General features: G+C 35.8%; 1 protein-coding gene across 1 annotated transcript in view; it reads left to right on the forward strand.

Annotated features, from left to right (window-relative positions):
* Positions 1 to 22,156, forward strand: part of LOC139089257 (titin-like) — a 76,815-nt gene that overhangs the window by 48,436 nt on the left and 6,223 nt on the right. The window contains 4 exon segments of the mRNA XM_070638726.1: positions 5,340 to 9,683; positions 9,863 to 12,877; positions 13,443 to 18,311; positions 18,455 to 22,156. Coding sequence (XP_070494827.1) covers positions 5,340 to 9,683; positions 9,863 to 12,877; positions 13,443 to 18,311; positions 18,455 to 22,156 — 15,930 coding nt within the window.

Genomic DNA, 22,156 nt, shown 5'->3' on the forward strand with positions numbered 1-22,156 from the left:
TGTGATTAAGAAGAAGGTTGGCAAGAAACAAGAAATCACTGAAATTGTCACAGTTCAAGAACAGAACAAGCAACCACAAACCACAGTTAGTGTTGTCGAAATGGACGTTCCACTTGATGAGATCGAAGAAATTGCAGAAGATAAGATGAAGAAACTTAAGACAAAGAAAACTGTCGAGGAAGTTCCTGATGATGTTAAGATCAGTGAAATTGTTACTGAGGAACAAACTCCTGAGAAATCAATCAAGAAACGTGTGATTAAGAAGAAGGTTGGCAAGAAACAAGAAATCACTGAAATTGTCACAGTTCAAGAACAGAACAAGCAACCACAAACCACAGTTAGTGTTGTCGAAATGGACGTTCCACTTGATGAGATCGAAGAAATTGCAGAAGATAAGATGAAGAAACTTAAGACAAAGAAAACTGTCGAGGAAGTTCCTGATGATGTTAAGATCAGTGAAATTGTTACTGAGGAACAAACTCCTGAGAAATCAATCAAGAAACGTGTGATTAAGAAGAAGGTTGGCAAGAAACAAGAAATCACTGAAATTGTCACAGTTCAAGAACAGAACAAGCAACCACAAACCACAGTTAGCGTTGTCGAAATGGATATTCCACTTGATGAGATCGAAGAAATTGCAGAAGATAAGATGAAGAAACTTAAGACAAAGAAAACTGTCGAGGAAGTTCCTGATGATGTTAAGATCAGTGAAATTGTTACTGAGGAACAAACTCCTGAGAAATCAATCAAGAAACGTGTGATTAAGAAGAAGGTTGGCAAGAAACAAGAAATCACTGAAATTGTCACAGTTCAAGAACAGAACAAGCAACCACAAACCACAGTTAGCGTTGTCGAAATGGATATTCCACTTGATGAGATCGAAGAAATTGCAGAAGATAAGATGAAGAAACTTAAGACAAAGAAAACTGTCGAGGAAGTTCCTGATGATGTTAAGATCAGTGAAGTTGTTACTGAGGAACAAACTCCTGAGAAATCAATCAAGAAACGTGTGATTAAGAAGAAGGTTGGCAAGAAACAAGAAATCACTGAAATTGTCACAGTTCAAGAACAGAACAAGCAACCACAAACCACAGTTAGTGTTGTCGAAATGGATGTTCCACTTGATGAGATCGAAGAAATTGCAGAAGATAAGATGAAGAAACTTAAGACAAAGAAAACTGTCGAGGAAGTTCCTGATGATGTTAAGATCAGTGAAATTGTTACTGAGGAACAAACTCCTGAGAAATCAATCAAGAAACGTGTGATTAAGAAGAAGGTTGGCAAGAAACAAGAAATCACTGAAATTGTCACAGTTCAAGAACAGAACAAGCAACCACAAACCACAGTTAGTGTTGTCGAAATGGACGTTCCACTTGATGAGATCGAAGAAATTGCAGAAGATAAGATGAAGAAACTTAAGACAAAGAAAACTGTCGAGGAAGTTCCTGATGATGTTAAGATCAGTGAAATTGTTACTGAGGAACAAACTCCTGAGAAATCAATCAAGAAACGTGTGATTAAGAAGAAGGTTGGCAAGAAACAAGAAATCACTGAAATTGTCACAGTTCAAGAACAGAACAAGCAACCACAAACCACAGTTAGCGTTGTCGAAATGGATATTCCACTTGATGAAATCGAAGATATTGCAGAAGATAAGATGAAGAAACTTAAGACAAAGAAAACTGTCGAGGAAGTTCCTGATGATGTTAAGATCAGTGAAGTTGTTACTGAGGAACAAACTCCTGAGAAATCAATCAAGAAACGTGTGATTAAGAAGAAGGTTGGCAAGAAACAAGAAATCACTGAAATTGTCACAGTTCAAGAACAGAACAAGCAACCACAAACCACAGTTAGTGTTGTCGAAATGGATGTTCCACTTGATGAGATCGAAGAAATTGCAGAAGATAAGATGAAGAAACTTAAGACAAAGAAAACTGTCGAGGAAGTTCCTGATGATGTTAAGATCAGTGAAATTGTTACTGAGGAACAAACTCCTGAGAAATCAATCAAGAAACGTGTGATTAAGAAGAAGGTTGGCAAGAAACAAGAAATCACTGAAATTGTCACAGTTCAAGAACAGAACAAGCAACCACAAACCACAGTTAGTGTTGTCGAAATGGACGTTCCACTTGATGAGATCGAAGAAATTGCAGAAGATAAGATGAAGAAACTTAAGACAAAGAAAACTGTCGAGGAAGTTCCTGATGATGTTAAGATCAGTGAAGTTGTTACTGAGGAACAAACTCCTGAGAAATCAATCAAGAAACGTGTGATTAAGAAGAAGGTTGGCAAGAAACAAGAAATCACTGAAATTGTCACAGTTCAAGAACAGAACAAGCAACCACAAACCACAGTTAGTGTTGTCGAAATGGACGTTCCACTTGATGAGATCGAAGAAATTGCAGAAGATAAGATGAAGAAACTTAAGACAAAGAAAACTGTCGAGGAAGTTCCTGATGATGTTAAGATCAGTGAAGTTGTTACTGAGGAACAAACTCCTGAGAAATCAATCAAGAAACGTGTGATTAAGAAGAAGGTTGGCAAGAAACAAGAAATCACTGAAATTGTCACAGTTCAAGAACAGAACAAGCAACCACAAACCACAGTTAGTGTTGTCGAAATGGACGTTCCACTTGATGAGATCGAAGAAATTGCAGAAGATAAGATGAAGAAACTTAAGACAAAGAAAACTGTCGAGGAAGTTCCTGATGATGTTAAGATCAGTGAAATTGTTACTGAGGAACAAACTCCTGAGAAATCAATCAAGAAACGTGTGATTAAGAAGAAGGTTGGCAAGAAACAAGAAATCACTGAAATTGTCACAGTTCAAGAACAGAACAAGCAACCACAAACCACAGTTAGTGTTGTCGAAATGGACGTTCCACTTGATGAGATCGAAGAAATTGCAGAAGATAAGATGAAGAAACTTAAGACAAAGAAAACTGTCGAGGAAGTTCCTGATGATGTTAAGATCAGTGAAATTGTTACTGAGGAACAAACTCCTGAGAAATCAATCAAGAAACGTGTGATTAAGAAGAAGGTTGGCAAGAAACAAGAAATCACTGAAATTGTCACAGTTCAAGAACAGAACAAGCAACCACAAACCACAGTTAGTGTTGTCGAAATGGACGTTCCACTTGATGAGATCGAAGAAATTGCAGAAGATAAGATGAAGAAACTTAAGACAAAGAAAACTGTCGAGGAAGTTCCTGATGATGTTAAGATCAGTGAAGTTGTTACTGAGGAACAAACTCCTGAGAAATCAATCAAGAAACGTGTGATTAAGAAGAAGGTTGGCAAGAAACAAGAAATCACTGAAATTGTCACAGTTCAAGAACAGAACAAGCAACCACAAACCACAGTTAGTGTTGTCGAAATGGACGTTCCACTTGATGAGATCGAAGAAATTGCAGAAGATAAGATGAAGAAACTTAAGACAAAGAAAACTGTCGAGGAAGTTCCTGATGATGTTAAGATCAGTGAAGTTGTTACTGAGGAACAAACTCCTGAGAAATCAATCAAGAAACGTGTGATTAAGAAGAAGGTTGGCAAGAAACAAGAAATCACTGAAATTGTCACAGTTCAAGAACAGAACAAGCAACCACAAACCACAGTTAGTGTTGTCGAAATGGACGTTCCACTTGATGAGATCGAAGAAATTGCAGAAGATAAGATGAAGAAACTTAAGACAAAGAAAACTGTCGAGGAAGTTCCTGATGATGTTAAGATCAGTGAAGTTGTTACTGAGGAACAAACTCCTGAGAAATCAATCAAGAAACGTGTGATTAAGAAGAAGGTTGGCAAGAAACAAGAAATCACTGAAATTGTCACAGTTCAAGAACAGAACAAGCAACCACAAACCACAGTTAGTGTTGTCGAAATGGATGTTCCACTTGATGAGATCGAAGAAATTGCAGAAGATAAGATGAAGAAACTTAAGACAAAGAAAACTGTCGAGGAAGTTCCTGATGATGTTAAGATCAGTGAAGTTGTTACTGAGGAACAAACTCCTGAGAAATCAATCAAGAAACGTGTGATTAAGAAGAAGGTTGGCAAGAAACAAGAAATCACTGAAATTGTCACAGTTCAAGAACAGAACAAGCAACCACAAACCACAGTTAGTGTTGTCGAAATGGATGTTCCACTTGATGAGATCGAAGAAATTGCAGAAGATAAGATGAAGAAACTTAAGACAAAGAAAACTGTCGAGGAAGTTCCTGATGATGTTAAGATCAGTGAAGTTGTTACTGAGGAACAAACTCCTGAGAAATCAATCAAGAAACGTGTGATTAAGAAGAAGGTTGGCAAGAAACAAGAAATCACTGAAATTGTCACAGTTCAAGAACAGAACAAGCAACCACAAACCACAGTTAGTGTTGTCGAAATGGACGTTCCACTTGATGAGATCGAAGAAATTGCAGAAGATAAGATGAAGAAACTTAAGACAAAGAAAACTGTCGAGGAAGTTCCTGATGATGTTAAGATCAGTGAAGTTGTTACTGAGGAACAAACTCCTGAGAAATCAATCAAGAAACGTGTGATTAAGAAGAAGGTTGGCAAGAAACAAGAAATCACTGAAATTGTCACAGTTCAAGAACAGAACAAGCAACCACAAACCACAGTTAGTGTTGTCGAAATGGACGTTCCACTTGATGAGATCGAAGAAATTGCAGAAGATAAGATGAAGAAACTTAAGACAAAGAAAACGGTCGAGGAAATTCCTGATGATGTTAAGATCAGTGAAGTTGTAACTGAGGAACAAACACCTGAGAAATCAGTTAAAAAACGTGTGATTACAAAAAGAGTCGGCAAAAAGCAAGAGATCACTGAAATTGTTTCTGTACAAGAACAGAACAAAACGCCCATCGTTACTGTAAGTTTCAGAGATATTGAGGAACCATTTATGGATCAGATCGGTAAGTTTTTAAGTATTGATTTTAATTTGATTTTCTTTTATCGTTATTTTTATATTTTGTGTCTTATCTTAAAAAATATTGCTTGCAATAATTTTATTTTAGTTACGTTCTTTAATTTATTTCTTAATGATGTACATACTATCAAAGGAACTCTCCTTTTAAAATTTGTGTTTAATAGCATTATCTTGATATTTAACTTTTATAAAAGCTTATTGCTTATAGTGATTTAGCATTTTCATATCAGATTCCAAGTATGAATATAAGATGGAAATTATATCTAATGGTTTATATATACTCATCAATTCATATCAATTACATAAACAAAAAAATTTTCTTTAAAAAAAACCACCTCTTTCTAATTCCATTTTGAAAGCTTTGCCAATGATAGACATTTTTAAATTAAGTATTATTTTATCAATACAGAACACATTACACATACACAAGAACACAAACACATTGCAAAACATAAAACACACGTGGGTTATTCGGAAACAGATAACGCGAAAATAACAGAAATATTCACAGAGGAACAAACACCTGAAAAATCTATTAAGAAACGCGTAATTAAGAAGAAGGTTGGTAAGAAACAAGAAATCACCGAGATTGTTACAGTTCAGGAACAAAATAAAGAACCACAAACCACAGTCAAGATTACTGAAGCTGATATTCCTGAAGAAGAGCTTGAAACAATTACTTCTGAAAAGATCGAAAAGGTCAAGACAAAGAGAACTGTTGAGGATATTCCTGATGATGTAAAGATTAGCGAGGTTGTTACTGAAGAACAAACACCTGAAAAATCTATCAAGAAACGCGTAATTAAGAAGAAGGTTGGTAAGAAACAAGAAATCACCGAGATTGTTACAGTTCAGGAACAAAATAAAGAACCACAAACCACAGTCAAGATTACTGAAGCTGATATTCCTGAAGAAGAGCTTGAAACAATTACTTCTGAAAAGATCGAAAAGGTCAAGACAAAGAGAACTGTTGAGGATATTCCTGATGATGTAAAGATTAGCGAGGTTGTTACTGAAGAACAAACACCTGAAAAATCTATCAAGAAACGCGTAATTAAGAAGAAGGTTGGTAAGAAACAAGAAATCACCGAGATTGTTACAGTTCAGGAACAAAATAAAGAACCACAAACCACAGTCAAGATTACTGAAGCTGATATTCCTGAAGAAGAGCTTGAAACAATTACTTCTGAAAAGATCGAAAAGGTCAAGACAAAGAGAACTGTTGAGGATATTCCTGATGATGTAAAGATTAGCGAGGTTGTTACTGAAGAACAAACACCTGAAAAATCTATCAAGAAACGCGTAATTAAGAAGAAGGTTGGTAAGAAACAAGAAATCACCGAGATTGTTACAGTTCAGGAACAAAATAAAGAACCACAAACCACAGTCAAGATTACTGAAGCTGATATTCCTGAAGAAGAGCTTGAAACAATTACTTCTGAAAAGATCGAAAAGGTCAAGACAAAGAGAACTGTTGAGGATATTCCTGATGATGTAAAGATTAGCGAGGTTGTAACTGAAGAACAAACACCTGAAAAATCTATCAAGAAACGCGTAATTAAGAAGAAGGTTGGTAAGAAACAAGAAATCACCGAGATTGTTACAGTTCAGGAACAAAATAAAGAACCACAAACCACAGTCAAGATTACTGAAGCTGATATTCCTGAAGAAGAGCTTGAAACAATTACTTCTGAAAAGATCGAAAAGGTCAAGACAAAGAGAACTGTTGAGGATATTCCTGATGATGTAAAGATTAGCGAGGTTGTTACTGAAGAACAGACACCTGAAAAATCTATCAAGAAACGCGTAATTAAGAAGAAGGTTGGTAAGAAACAAGAAATCACCGAGATTGTTACAGTTCAAGAACAAAATAAAGAACCACAAACCACAGTCAAGATTACTGAAGCTGATATTCCTGAAGAAGAGCTTGAAACAATTACTTCTGAAAAGATCGAAAAGGTCAAGACAAAGAGAACTGTTGAGGATATTCCTGATGATGTAAAGATTAGCGAGGTTGTTACTGAAGAACAAACACCTGAAAAATCTATCAAGAAACGCGTAATTAAGAAGAAGGTTGGTAAGAAACAAGAAATCACCGAGATTGTTACAGTTCAAGAACAAAATAAAGAACCACAAACCACAGTCAAGATTACTGAAGCTGATATTCCTGAAGAAGAGCTTGAAACAATTACTTCTGAAAAGATCGAAAAGGTCAAGACAAAGAGAACTGTTGAGGATATTCCTGATGATGTAAAGATTAGCGAGGTTGTTACTGAAGAACAAACACCTGAAAAATCTATCAAGAAACGCGTAATTAAGAAGAAGGTTGGTAAGAAACAAGAAATCACCGAGATTGTTACAGTTCAAGAACAAAATAAAGAACCACAAACCACAGTCAAGATTACTGAAGCTGATATTCCTGAAGAAGAGCTTGAAACAATTACTTCTGAAAAGATCGAAAAGGTCAAGACAAAGAGAACTGTTGAGGATATTCCTGATGATGTAAAGATTAGCGAGGTTGTTACTGAAGAACAAACACCTGAAAAATCTATCAAGAAACGCGTAATTAAGAAGAAGGTTGGTAAGAAACAAGAAATCACCGAGATTGTTACAGTTCAAGAACAAAATAAAGAACCACAAACCACAGTCAAGATTACTGAAGCTGATATTCCTGAAGAAGAGCTTGAAACAATTACTTCTGAAAAGATCGAAAAGGTCAAGACAAAGAGAACTGTTGAGGATATTCCTGATGATGTAAAGATTAGCGAGGTTGTTACTGAAGAACAAACACCTGAAAAATCTATCAAGAAACGCGTAATTAAGAAGAAGGTTGGTAAGAAACAAGAAATCACCGAGATTGTTACAGTTCAAGAACAAAATAAAGAACCACAAACCACAGTCAAGATTACTGAAGCTGATATTCCTGAAGAAGAGCTTGAAACAATTACTTCTGAAAAGATCGAAAAGGTCAAGACAAAGAGAACTGTTGAGGATATTCCTGATGATGTAAAGATTAGCGAGGTTGTTACTGAAGAACAAACACCTGAAAAATCTATCAAGAAACGCGTAATTAAGAAGAAGGTTGGTAAGAAACAAGAAATCACCGAGATTGTTACAGTTCAAGAACAAAATAAAGAACCACAAACCACAGTCAAGATTACTGAAGCAGATATTCCTGAAGAAGAGCTTGAAACAATTACTTCTGAAAAGATCGAAAAGGTCAAGACAAAGAGAACTGTTGAGGATATTCCTGATGATGTAAAGATTAGCGAGGTTGTTACTGAAGAACAAACACCTGAAAAATCTATCAAGAAACGCGTAATTAAGAAGAAGGTTGGTAAGAAACAAGAAATCACCGAGATTGTTACAGTTCAAGAACAAAATAAAGAACCACAAACCACAGTCAAGATTACTGAAGCTGATATTCCTGAAGAAGAGCTTGAAACAATTACTTTTGAAAAGATCGAAAAGGTCAAGACAAAAAGAACTGTTGAGGATATTCCTGATGATGTAAAGATTAGCGAGGTTGTTACTGAAGAACAAACACCTGAAAAATCTATCAAGAAACGCGTAATTAAGAAGAAGGTTGGTAAGAAACAAGAAATCACCGAAATTGTTACAGTTCAGGAACAAAATAAAGAACCACAAACCACAGTCAAGATTACTGAAGCAGATATTCCTGAAGAAGAGCTTGAAACAATTACTTCTGAAAAGATCGAAAAGGTCAAGACAAAGAGAACTGTTGAGGATATTCCTGATGATGTAAAGATTAGCGAGGTTGTAACTGAAGAACAAACACCTGAAAAATCTATCAAGAAACGCGTAATTAAGAAGAAGGTTGGTAAGAAACAAGAAATCACCGAGATTGTTACAGTTCAGGAACAAAATAAAGAACCACAAACCACAGTCAAGATTACTGAAGCTGATATTCCTGAAGAAGAGCTTGAAACAATTACTTCTGAAAAGATCGAAAAGGTCAAGACAAAGAGAACTGTTGAGGATATTCCTGATGATGTAAAGATTAGCGAGGTTGTTACTGAAGAACAAACACCTGAAAAATCTATCAAGAAACGCGTAATTAAGAAGAAGGTTGGTAAGAAACAAGAAATCACCGAGATTGTTACAGTTCAGGAACAAAATAAAGAACCACAAACCACAGTCAAGATTACTGAAGCAGATATTCCTGAAGAAGAGCTTGAAACAATTACTTCTGAAAAGATCGAAAAGGTCAAGACAAAGAGAACTGTTGAGGATATTCCTGATGATGTAAAGATTAGCGAGGTTGTAACTGAAGAACAAACACCTGAAAAATCTATCAAGAAACGCGTAATTAAGAAGAAGGTTGGTAAGAAACAAGAAATCACCGAGATTGTTACAGTTCAGGAACAAAATAAAGAACCACAAACCACAGTCAAGATTACTGAAGCTGATATTCCTGAAGAAGAACTTGAAACAATTACTTCTGAAAAGATCGAAAAGGTCAAGACAAAGAGAACTGTTGAGGATATTCCTGATGATGTAAAGATTAGCGAGGTTGTAACTGAAGAACAAACACCTGAAAAGACTATTAAGAAACGCGTAATTAAAAAGAAGGTTGGCAAGAGACAAGAAATTACTGAGATTGTTACAGTTCAAGAACAAAATAAAGAGCCTATAGTTTCTGTTACTGTTTCCGAAATTACACATGACACTGACACCATACACGATACACAAAACACACAAATAGACACAGTTAAATCAAATTTCATTACTGGTAAGTTCTCATGTGCTTAATATTATGGTATTTGGTAAATATTGTTTCGGTAAATGTGACAAATGTCGCATATATATTCAGCATTATTTAATTTTTAAATAAAAAATAATCAGCATTGATTTTTTGGTTTGAAGATCAGTTTGACTAACACCTATTAATATTTCCATTATATCACACAGATAAACCACACGAACCAACAGTTACACTTACAGAACACATTACAGAAGATACAGAAAACATGAAAACAATTAAAAAACGAACACTCAAAAAGAAAATCGGAAAGAAACAAGAAATAACTGAAATTGTCACTATACACGAACAAAATAAGGAGCCACAAACAACAGTAACCGTTGTTGAGTCCGAGGTTCCTGAAGAGGACACTGAGGAAATATTGCCTCATGAATTTAACAAAGAGAAATCTAAGAAGATTGTTGAGGAGATTCCATCTGATGTCAAGATTTCAGAAGTCGTGTCTGAAGAACAAACACCAGAGAAATCAATTAAGAAGCGCGTAATCAAAAAGAAAGTTGGCAAGAAACAAGAAATCACAGAGATTGTCACAATACACGAACAAAATAAGGAACCACAAACAACAGTAACCGTTGTTGAGTCCGAGGTTCCTGAAGAGGACACTGAGGAAATATTGCCTCATGAATTTAACAAAGAGAAATCTAAGAAGATTGTTGAGGAGATTCCATCTGATGTCAAGATTTCAGAAGTCGTGTCTGAAGAACAAACACCAGAGAAATCAATTAAGAAGCGTGTAATCAAAAAGAAAGTTGGCAAGAAACAAGAAATCACAGAGATTGTCACAATACACGAACAAAATAAGGAACCACAAACAACAGTAACCGTTGTTGAGTCCGAGGTTCCTGAAGAGGACACTGAGGAAATATTGCCTCATGAATTTAACAAAGAGAAATCTAAGAAGATTGTTGAGGAGATTCCATCTGATGTCAAGATTTCAGAAGTCGTGTCTGAAGAACAAACACCAGAGAAATCAATTAAGAAGCGCGTAATCAAAAAGAAAGTTGGCAAGAAGCAAGAAATCACAGAGATTGTCACAATACACGAACAAAATAAGGAACCACAAACAACAGTAACCGTTGTTGAGTCCGAGGTTCTTGAAGAGGACACTGAGGAAATATTGCCTCATGAATTTAACAAAGAGAAATCTAAGAAGATTGTTGAGGAGATTCCATCTGATGTCAAGATTTCAGAAGTCGTGTCTGAAGAACAAACACCAGAGAAATCAATTAAGAAGCGCGTAATCAAAAAGAAAGTTGGCAAGAAACAAGAAATCACAGAGATTGTCACAGTACACGAACAAAATAAGGAACCACAAACAACAGTAACCGTTGTTGAGTCCGAGGTTCCTGAAGAGGACACTGAGGAAATATTGCCTCATGAATTCAACAAAGAGAAATCTAAGAAGATTGTTGAGGAGATTCCATCTGATGTCAAGATTTCAGAAGTCGTGTCTGAAGAACAAACACCAGAGAAATCAATTAAGAAGCGCGTAATCAAAAATAAAGTTGGCAAGAAACAAGAAATCACAGAGATTGTCACAATACACGAACAAAATAAGGAACCACAAACAACAGTAACCGTTGTTGAGTCCGAGGTTCCTGAAGAGGACACTGAGGAAATATTGCCTCATGAATTCAACAAAGAGAAATCTAAGAAGATTGTTGAGGAGATTCCATCTGATGTCAAGATTTCAGAAGTCGTGTCTGAAGAACAAACACCAGAGAAATCAATTAAGAAGCGCGTAATCAAAAAGAAAGTTGGCAAGAAGCAAGAAATCACAGAGATTGTCACAATACACGAACAAAATAAAGAACCACAAACCACAGTAACCGTTGTTGAGTCCGAGGTTCCTGAAGAGGACACTGAGGAAATATTGCCTCATGAATTCAACAAAGAGAAATCTAAGAAGATTGTTGAGGAGATTCCATCTGATGTCAAGATTTCAGAAGTCGTGTCTGAAGAACAAACACCAGAGAAATCAATTAAGAAGCGCGTAATCAAAAAGAAAGTTGGCAAGAAACAAGAAATCACAGAGATTGTCACAATACACGAACAAAATAAGGAACCACAAACAACAGTAACCGTTGTTGAGTCCGAGGTTCCTGAAGAGGACACTGAGGAAATATTGCCTCATGAATTCAACAAAGAGAAATCTAAGAAGATTGTTGAGGAGATTCCATCTGATGTCAAGATTTCAGAAGTCGTGTCTGAAGAACAAACACCAGAGAAATCAATTAAGAAGCGCGTAATCAAAAAGAAAGTTGGCAAGAAGCAAGAAATCACAGAGATTGTCACAATACACGAACAAAATAAAGAACCACAAACCACAGTAACCGTTGTTGAGTCCGAGGTTCCTGAAGAGGACACTGAGGAAATATTGCCTCATGAATTCAACAAAGAGAAATCTAAGAAGATTGTTGAGGAGATTCCATCTGATGTCAAGATTTCAGAAGTCGTGTCTGAAGAACAAACACCAGAGAAATCAATTAAGAAGCGCGTAATCAAAAAGAAAGTTGGCAAGAAACAAGAAATCACAGAGATTGTCACAATACACGAACAAAATAAGGAACCACAAACAACAGTAACCGTTGTTGAGTCCGAGGTTCCTGAAGAGGACACTGAGGAAATATTGCCTCATGAATTCAACAAAGAGAAATCTAAGAAGATTGTTGAGGAGATTCCATCTGATGTCAAGATTTCAGAAGTCGTGTCTGAAGAACAAACACCAGAGAAATCAATTAAGAAGCGCGTAATCAAAAAGAAAGTTGGCAAGAAGCAAGAAATCACAGAGATTGTCACAATACACGAACAAAATAAGGAACCACAAACAACAGTAACCGTTGTTGAGTCCGAGGTTCCTGAAGAGGACACTGAGGAAATATTGCCTCATGAATTCAACAAAGAGAAATCTAAGAAGATTGTTGAGGAGATTCCATCTGATGTCAAGATTTCAGAAGTCGTGTCTGAAGAACAAACACCAGAGAAATCAATTAAGAAGCGTGTAATTAAAAAGAAAGTTGGCAAAAAGCAGGAAATTATCGAAATTGTTAAGATTGAGGAGGAGAATAAGGAACCAGTAATTTCAGTTTCTATTTCCGAAATTTCTTTAGACACTGACACTTTACAAGAAACACCATTTGATACACTTAAACCTTCAAAATGTGGTAAGTTAAATAATTTACCAAACACAAGTCTTTCAATCTATATTTTTAAGTAGTATTATATTTAGTTTCACATTTTTTCATTTCATTGATGGATTTTATGCCCAGGAGTTTGTTTTTAACAGACTGATTAGGCAATATTTGTTCACTTTCTCACTAGATATGTTTAAATCGTCGATAATTTAACATTATTTAATGAAAATGAAACAAAAAATTTAATTCACGTTTTTCACAACATTTTTCTGAAATATTTGTTTCATATTAACATTCATCACTTCACAAACAGTTTTAACTATTAGAACACTACACTACAGCATATTTAAACACCTTAGTTCACTTTAAACAGATTAAATTTAGTTTATTTGATATTTTTTCTTTGTTCTTTAAAATTTTTGACTGAACTAGTTTGTTTACAAAATTTCAAATTTCAAATTTCCGTTAAATATTTTTACTAGTTATAAAGATCATTACCTTCAATTTTTAAGCACAAATTGTTTATAAAATGAATGTTAGATGATAAAAAGACAATATTACATTAACATACTTCAATTATACAATTTTTACATAGATATTGTTACACCTGAACAAGAAAACATAACAATCACAGAGCATATATCACAAACAGAAGACCAAAACAAAAAGATACATAAACGAACGATTAAGAAAAAAGTGGGAAAGAAACAAGAAATAACCGAAATTGTAACAATTAAGGAAGAGCAACAAGATCAAGAAACCATTGTCAGTATATCAGAAATTGAAGAACCAATTGAAGAAATTGAATCATTTGAAATTCAAGAGACTAAAAAGCATAAATTAAAAGAAACATCTGAAGAGATTCCAGCTGACATCAAAATTTCAGAAATACTTACTGAAGAACAAACGCCTGAAAAGTCTATTAAAAAACGCGTCATCAAAAAGAGAGTTGGAAGGAAACAAGAAATCACAGAGATTGTTACAGTTCAAGAACAGAATAAAGAACCTCAAACTACAGTTACTGTTGTTGAATCAGAAATCCCAGAAGAAGAAATTGAAACAATCAAACCTCAAGAAATCGTCGAGGAAAAATCTAAACCACTCATTGAGGAAGTACCAACTGATGTTAAGATTTCAGAAGTCATAACCGAAGAAAAGGCTCCAGAAAAATCTGTTAAGAAGAGAGTCATCACAAAGAAGGTTGGCAAGAAACAAGAAGTTACTGAAATCGTAACCGTACAAGAAGAGAACAAAGAACCTCAAACAACAATCACTGTACTTGAATCCGAAGTTCCTGAGGAAGAAATTGAAACAATCAAACCTCAAGAAATCGTCGAAGAAAAATCTAAACCACTCATTGAGGAAGTACCAACTGATGTTAAGATTTCAGAAGTCATAACCGAAGAAAAGGCTCCAGAAAAATCTGTTAAGAAGAGAGTCATCACAAAGAAGGTTGGCAAGAAACAAGAAGTTACTGAAATCGTAACCGTACAAGAAGAGAACAAAGAACCTCAAACAACAATCACTGTACTTGAATCCGAAGTTCCTGAGGAAGAAATTGAAACAATCAAACCTCAAGAAATCATCGAGGAAAAGTCTAAACCACTCATTGAGGAAGTACCAACTGATGTTAAGATTTCAGAAGTCATAACTGAAGAAAAGGCTCCAGAAAAATCTGTTAAGAAGAGAGTCATCACAAAGAAGGTTGGCAAGAAACAAGAAGTTACTGAAATCGTAACCGTACAAGAAGAGAACAAAGAACCTCAAACAACAATCACTGTACTTGAATCCGAAGTTCCTGAGGAAGAAATTGAAACAATCAAACCTCAAGAAATCTTCGAGGAAAAGTCTAAACCACTCATTGAGGAAGTACCAACTGATGTTAAGATTTCAGAAGTCATAACTGAAGAAAAGGCTCCAGAAAAATCTGTTAAGAAGAGAGTCATCACAAAGAAGGTTGGCAAGAAACAAGAAGTTACTGAAATCGTAACCGTACAAGAAGAGAACAAAGAACCTCAAACAACAATCACTGTACTTGAATCCGAAGTTCCTGAGGAAGAAATTGAGACAATCAAACCTCAAGAAATCGTCGAAGAAAAATCTAAACCACTCATTGAGGAAGTACCAACTGATGTTAAGATTTCAGAAGTCATAACCGAAGAAAAGGCTCCAGAAAAATCTGTTAAGAAGAGAGTCATCACAAAGAAGGTTGGCAAGAAACAAGAAGTTACTGAAATCGTAACCGTACAAGAAGAGAACAAAGAACCTCAAACAACAATCACTGTACTTGAATCCGAAGTTCCTGAGGAAGAAATTGAAACAATCAAACCTCAAGAAATCGTCGAGGAAAAATCTAAACCACTCATTGAGGAAGTACCAACTGATGTTAAGATTTCAGAAGTCATAACCGAAGAAAAGGCTCCAGAAAAATCTGTTAAGAAGAGAGTCATCACAAAGAAGGTTGGCAAGAAACAAGAAGTTACTGAAATCGTAACCGTACAAGAAGAGAACAAAGAACCTCAAACAACAATCACTGTACTTGAATCCGAAGTTCCTGAGGAAGAAATTGAAACAATCAAACCTCAAGAAATCGTCGAAGAAAAATCTAAACCACTCATTGAGGAAGTACCAACTGATGTTAAGATTTCAGAAGTCATAACCGAAGAAAAAGCTCCAGAAAAATCTGTTAAGAAGAGAGTCATCACAAAGAAGGTTGGCAAGAAACAAGAAGTTACTGAAATCGTAACCGTACAAGAAGAGAACAAAGAACCTCAAACAACAATCACTGTACTTGAATCCGAAGTTCCTGAGGAAGAAATTGAAACAATCAAACCTCAAGAAATCGTCGAAGAAAAATCTAAACCACTCATTGAGGAAGTACCAACTGATGTTAAGATTTCAGAAGTCATAACCGAAGAAAAGGCTCCAGAAAAATCTGTTAAGAAGAGAGTCATCACAAAGAAGGTTGGCAAGAAACAAGAAGTTACTGAAATCGTAACCGTACAAGAAGAGAACAAAGAACCTCAAACAACAATCACTGTACTTGAATCCGAAGTTCCTGAGGAAGAAATTGAAACGATCAAACCTCAAGAAATCGTCGAAGAAAAATCAAAACCACTCATTGAGGAAGTACCAACTGATGTTAAGATTTCAGAAGTCATAACCGAAGAAAAAGCTCCAGAAAAATCTGTTAAGAAGAGAGTCATCACAAAGAAGGTTGGCAAGAAACAAGAAGTTACTGAAATCGTAACCGTACAAGAAGAGAACAAAGAACCTCAAACAACAATCACTGTACTTGAATCCGAAGTTCCTGAGGAAGAAATTGAAACAATCAAACCTCAAGAAATCGTCGAAGAAAAATCTAAACCACTCATTGAGGAAGTACCAACTGATGTTAAGATTTCAGAAGTCATAACCGAAGAAAAGGCTCCAGAAAAATCTGTTAAGAAGAGAGTCATCACAAAGAAGGTTGGCAAGAAACAAGAAGTTACTGAAATCGTAACCGTACAAGAAGAGAACAAAGAACCTCAAACAACAATCACTGTACTTGAATCCGAAGTTCCTGAGGAAGAAATTGAAACAATCAAACCTCAAGAAATCGTCGAGGAAAAATCTAAACCACTCATTGAGGAAGTACCAACTGATGTTAAGATTTCAGAAGTCATAACCGAAGAAAAGGCTCCAGAAAAATCTGTTAAGAAGAGAGTCATCACAAAGAAGGTTGGCAAGAAACAAGAAGTTACTGAAATCGTAACCGTACAAGAAGAGAACAAAGAACCTCAAACAACAATCACTGTACTTGAATCCGAAGTTCCTGAGGAAGAAATTGAAACAATCAAACCTCAAGAAATCGTCGAAGAAAAATCAAAACCGCTCATTGAGGAAGTACCAACTGATGTTAAGATTTCAGAAGTCATAACCGAAGAAAAAGCTCCAGAAAAATCTGTTAAGAAGAGAGTCATCACAAAGAAGGTTGGCAAGAAACAAGAAGTTACTGAAATCGTAACCGTACAAGAAGAGAACAAAGAACCTCAAACAACAATCACTGTACTTGAATCCGAAGTTCCTGAGGAAGAAATTGAAACAATCAAACCTCAAGAAATCGTCGAAGAAAAATCAAAACCGCTCATTGAGGAAGTACCAACTGATGTTAAGATTTCAGAAGTCATAACTGAAGAAAAGGCTCCAGAAAAATCTGTTAAGAAGAGAGTCATCACAAAGAAGGTTGGCAAGAAACAAGAAGTTACTGAAATCGTAACCGTACAAGAAGAGAACAAAGAACCTCAAACAACAATCACTGTACTTGAATCCGAAGTTCCTGAGGAAGAAATTGAAACAATCAAGCCTCAAGAAATCGTCGAGGAAAAATCTAAACCACTCATTGAGGAAGTACCAACTGATGTTAAGATTTCAGAAGTCATAACCGAAGAAAAGGCTCCAGAAAAATCTGTTAAGAAGAGAGTCATCACAAAGAAGGTTGGCAAGAAACAAGAAGTTACTGAAATCGTAACTGTACAAGAAGAGAACAAAGAACCTCAAACAACAATCACTGTACTTGAATCCGAAGTTCCTGAGGAAGAAATTGAAACAATCAAACCTCAAGAAATCGTCGAGGAAAAATCTAAACCACTCATTGAGGAAGTACCAACTGATGTTAAGATTTCAGAAGTCATAACCGAAGAAAAGGCTCCAGAAAAATCTGTTAAGAAGAGAGTCATCACAAAGAAGGTTGGCAAGAAACAAGAAGTTACTGAAATCGTAACCGTACAAGAAGAGAACAAAGAACCTCAAACAACAATCACTGTACTTGAATCCGAAGTTCCTGAGGAAGAAATTGAAACAATCAAGCCTCAAGAAATCGTCGAGGAAAAGCCTGAGCCACTCATTGAGGAAGTACCAACTGATGTTAAGATTTCAGAAGTCATAACCGAAGAAAAGGCTCCAGAAAAATCTGTTAAGAAGAGAGTCATCACAAAGAAGGTTGGCAAGAAACAAGAAGTTACTGAAATCGTAACCGTACAAGAAGAGAACAAAGAACCTCAAACAACAATCACTGTACTTGAATCCGAAGTTCCTGAGGAAGAAATTGAAACAATCAAACCTCAAGAAATCGTCGAGGAAAAGCCTGAGCCACTCGTTGAGGAGGTTCCAGCTGACATTAAAATTTCTGAAGTAATTCCTGAAGAGGAAGTTCCAGAAAAGACTATTAAAAAGAGGACAACTACTAAAAAAGCTGGTAAAAAGCAGGAAGTTTCTGAAATAGTAGAAGTGAAAGAGGAATCAAAAGAACCACAAAAAGAAACTGTAAATGAACCTGAAGAGCTTGAGGAAACAACTGAGACAATCAAGCCACAAGATATTGTTGAGGAAACACCTAAAACAGATATTGAAGAACATACATTAGACACTGCTACAAAAGAACAACCAGACACACTCATTGATTCCACATTACCTGAAGAAATTCGTAAGTTTCAATACACAATACCCAGTAGACACAATATGAAAATACTTTACACACTAGGCTCCATATTTATTTAGTCTTAATTTATGTATTTAGTTTTTTTTATTTAATAATCTATTTAACGAATGTAATTTTTATTTTTGCAGCTGAAGAGTTTGTCGAGGAATCAATCACTGAAGAAGTCGAAGAAAAGAAGGCACCAAAGAAAATTGTCAAGAAAAAGGTCAAGAAACCAAAAGATGATGTTGATGAAATCACAAGAAAATTATTGGAAATGGAAGTTTCAAAAACGGAATTAGAAACATTTGATTCAACCGTTCATGAAGTATATAAGAAAGAAGAAGCTCCGGTTGTTGTTAAAAAACCAAAATTGGTACCAATCAAAATTGAGAGAAAGCAAATTAAACCATCAAAACCAGTTGTTACTGAACCAGAACAACCTCAAACAATTGTTCTTCGCAAAACCAAAGTTACACCCAAAAAAGCTGTCGAAGAGACAAAACTTCCAACTGTTTTACTCAAGAGTCGAATTGTAAGAGTTGAATATCCACCAGAAGAGAAGACATTTGAAATTGTTGATTTGAAGACAGTCAGAGGTAGAGGAGAATTGACTCGTATTGAAGAAGAAGAAAAGGAAGTCAAGAAGGTTAAAAAGGTTAAGAAGTTTAGAGCTCCAAAGGATGAACGACCAGAACTTGAGGAAGTTGAATCCTTCGAAGAGGAAGAAAAGGCTCCAGCACCTGAGCCAGAAGAAGAAGAAAAGCCTAAATATGAAAGAAAACCAAAAGAACTTCCAGAACCAGAAGAAGTTGAAAATAAGACACTTAAACTTGGTAAGGGCAAAGTTCCAGTACAAGAAACACCAGAAGAAATTGTTAAATTGAAGAAGATCCCTGAAAAGCCTCAACCAGTTGTTGAGGAAGAAATTAAGCTCAAGCCCAAGAAAGAGGTTGAAGAGAAACCAGAAGAAGTACCAAAGAAGAAGAAGGAAAAACAAAAGTTAGAACCATTACAACCATTTGAACCATCTGAACCTGAACCAATTGAAAAGGAAGTTTACGAACCAACACCAATTGAAAAGGAAGAGAAAGAAAAACCAGAAAAGAAGGAGAAATACGAACGCAAACCAAAACCAGTAGAAGTTAAGGAAGAGCCTGAAATAAACATTGTATTAGGCAAACCAAAACCAAAGGAAGAACCAGAGGAACCAGAAGTTAAATTCAGAATTCCTCAACGTCCAAAGAGTCCATCACCTGAACAGGAAATTAAATTGAAACCATTCACTAAGCCTAAAGAAGAAAAGGAAGAAGAAAAAGAACCAAAGTATGACTTGAAGATTAAATTTGATGACAAACCCAAAGATGATGAAGATTTCGAAGTTAAAATTGAGCCATTGCCTGAAAAAGAAAAGGAACCAAAGGCTAAGAAGAAGGTTAAGAAGCCAAAGAAGCCTGTAGAAGAAGATACTGAGCTTGAAAGACTTCTCAATCTTGAGATTGAAAAAACAGAACTAGAGAAATACGAGAAAATTGATATCGAAGTTCCAAAGAAGGTCAAACCTGAGCCGGTCGAAGAAGAACCACAAAAGGTTGTTGAAGAAAAGGTAGAACCAAAAGAGGTCATACCAGAAAAACCAAAAGAAGAAAAGAAATCAGAAGAGCCTGAGAAGGTTGAACCAGCTAAAATTAAGCCTCCAAGACCGAAGAAGGAAAAGCCTCAAGAAAAACCAGAAGAAAAGGTTGAGGAAACACTCGAAACTATTTTACAACGCAAACTCAAACGTCGTGAATTTACTAAGGAAGTAGTAGAGATGAAGACACAAGAGCCACAATTTGCTAAGACAACTGAACCACAATCAGCATATGAAGCAGAACTTGAGAATATTAGACGTAAATTATCAAAGGTTGACTCAAATGTTGACTCAACTGAAGAAGTTTCTGAAAGAGAAGTTAAGCCAGAAAAGAAGAAGCAAAAGAAAATCAAGAAGAAGAACACTGCAGATATGGATGCTGAATTAGAACGTTTGCTCAATTTGGAGATTGAAAAAACTGAATTAGAAAAGTACGAAAAGATTGATGTTGATCTTACCAAACGTGAGAAGCTTGAACCACAAGAAATTGTTACAGTTTATCAGAGACCACAGAAGGTAGTCATCGAAGAAGAACCTCAAAAATTAGTCACACTTAAAATCAATAAGAAAGAAAAACCAGAAGAAGAGATCGAAGAAAGCTTTAGCCTTAAGAAGCCTAAACAATTTGAGCTTCCAGAACCTGAGGAAGTTAGCATTAAGCTTAAACCTGTTGTAAAGGAACCAGTTGAAGAGACTGAAGAAGTCACTTTCACAAAAACAATAAAACAAGAACCAGAACCAATTGTTGAGGAACCAACAGAAGAGGTCACTTTTGGAATCAGAAAACCAAAACCAAAAGAAATTGTGACTGAAGAAGTTGAAGTTGTCGAAACAATCAAGAAGAAGAAGAAGCCTAAACCAACAGAAGAAACTGAATCAGAATTCTCGATTAAGAAACCAAAGAAACCCAAAGTTGAGGTCGAAGAGGCTGAAGTATCTATCACAAAAACAATAGAACAAGAACCAGAACCTATTGTTGAGGAACCAACAGAAGAGGTCACTTTTGGAATTAGAAAACCAAAACCAAAAGAAATCATAACTGAAGAAGTTGAAGTCGTTGAAACAATCAAGAAGAAGAAGAAGCCTAAACCAACAGAGGAAACTGAATCAGAATTCTCAATTAAGAAACCAAGAAAACCTAAAGTTGAAACTGCAGAAGCTGAGGTTTCAATTACTAAGACAATTGAGCAAGAACCTGAGCCAATTGTTGAAGAACCAACAGAAGAGGTCACTTTTGGCATCAGAAAACCAAAAATGAGAGAAATTGTCACAGAAGAGGTTGAAGTTTCTGAAACATTGAAGAAACCAAAGAAACCTGAACAGGAAATGACAGAAGAAGTCACATTCGGTTTGAAGAAACCAAAACCACAACCTGTCGTTACAGAAGATGTCGAGGTTGTTGAGACAATCAGAAAGAAGAAGAAGCCAAAACTTACTGAAGAAGTTGAAGCTGAAATGGTCATTAAGAAACCATCTAAGCCTAAAGTTCAAAACGAGGAAGCTGAGGCAACATTCACAAAAACTATTGAAATGCCTGAAGAAGAGCCAATTATTGAGGAAATCATTGTTGAGGAGCCTGAAGAAATTACAGAAGAATTTGTCTTCAAACGTAAGCCAAAACCAAAACCAGCTCCAAAATACGAAGAACACAATGAAGAAGTCACAATCAAGAAACTCAAGAAACCTCACAAACGTCCCGAATTCCCAGAATATGCTGAACCTGAAAATGTCACATTCAGACCAAAACGTACAACACATAAAGAAGATGTTGATCAAGAGTTCAAAATCCAACTTGACTCTTATGCTGAAGAAGAAATTTCAATGTCTGGTAAAGTTAAATTAAAGAAACCAAAACCAGTGTACTTCGAAGATGCAGGAGAGCATAACATGAAGATCTATCAAGAAGTTGAGGATGAAGGACCAATTATTGAGGAAATTATTGATGAAGGCAGTGAACCAGAAGATACATTCTATGATGTTGATGAGCCTGATGAGTTCTCAGACAAGGAAGTATTGCCTGAAGATGAAGAACCAGAAGACGTTATTGTCAAATTAAAACGCAGAAAGCAGAAGGTTCCATATAAGGTACAAGACTATGAAGAAGAATCAGTGTCATTAGGTTTACCACGCAAGAAGAGACGTCAAAAGATCTCATCATATGATGAAGATTCTCTTCAATTAAGATTGAAGCGTCGCTCAGGACCCAAATATATAGAAG

This window comes from Chironomus tepperi, unplaced genomic scaffold (genome assembly GCF_022539635.2).
Source record: "Chironomus tepperi strain 1889 unplaced genomic scaffold, CSIRO-AGI_Ctep_v1 contig_176, whole genome shotgun sequence".
NCBI lineage: Eukaryota > Metazoa > Arthropoda > Insecta > Diptera > Chironomidae > Chironomus > Chironomus tepperi.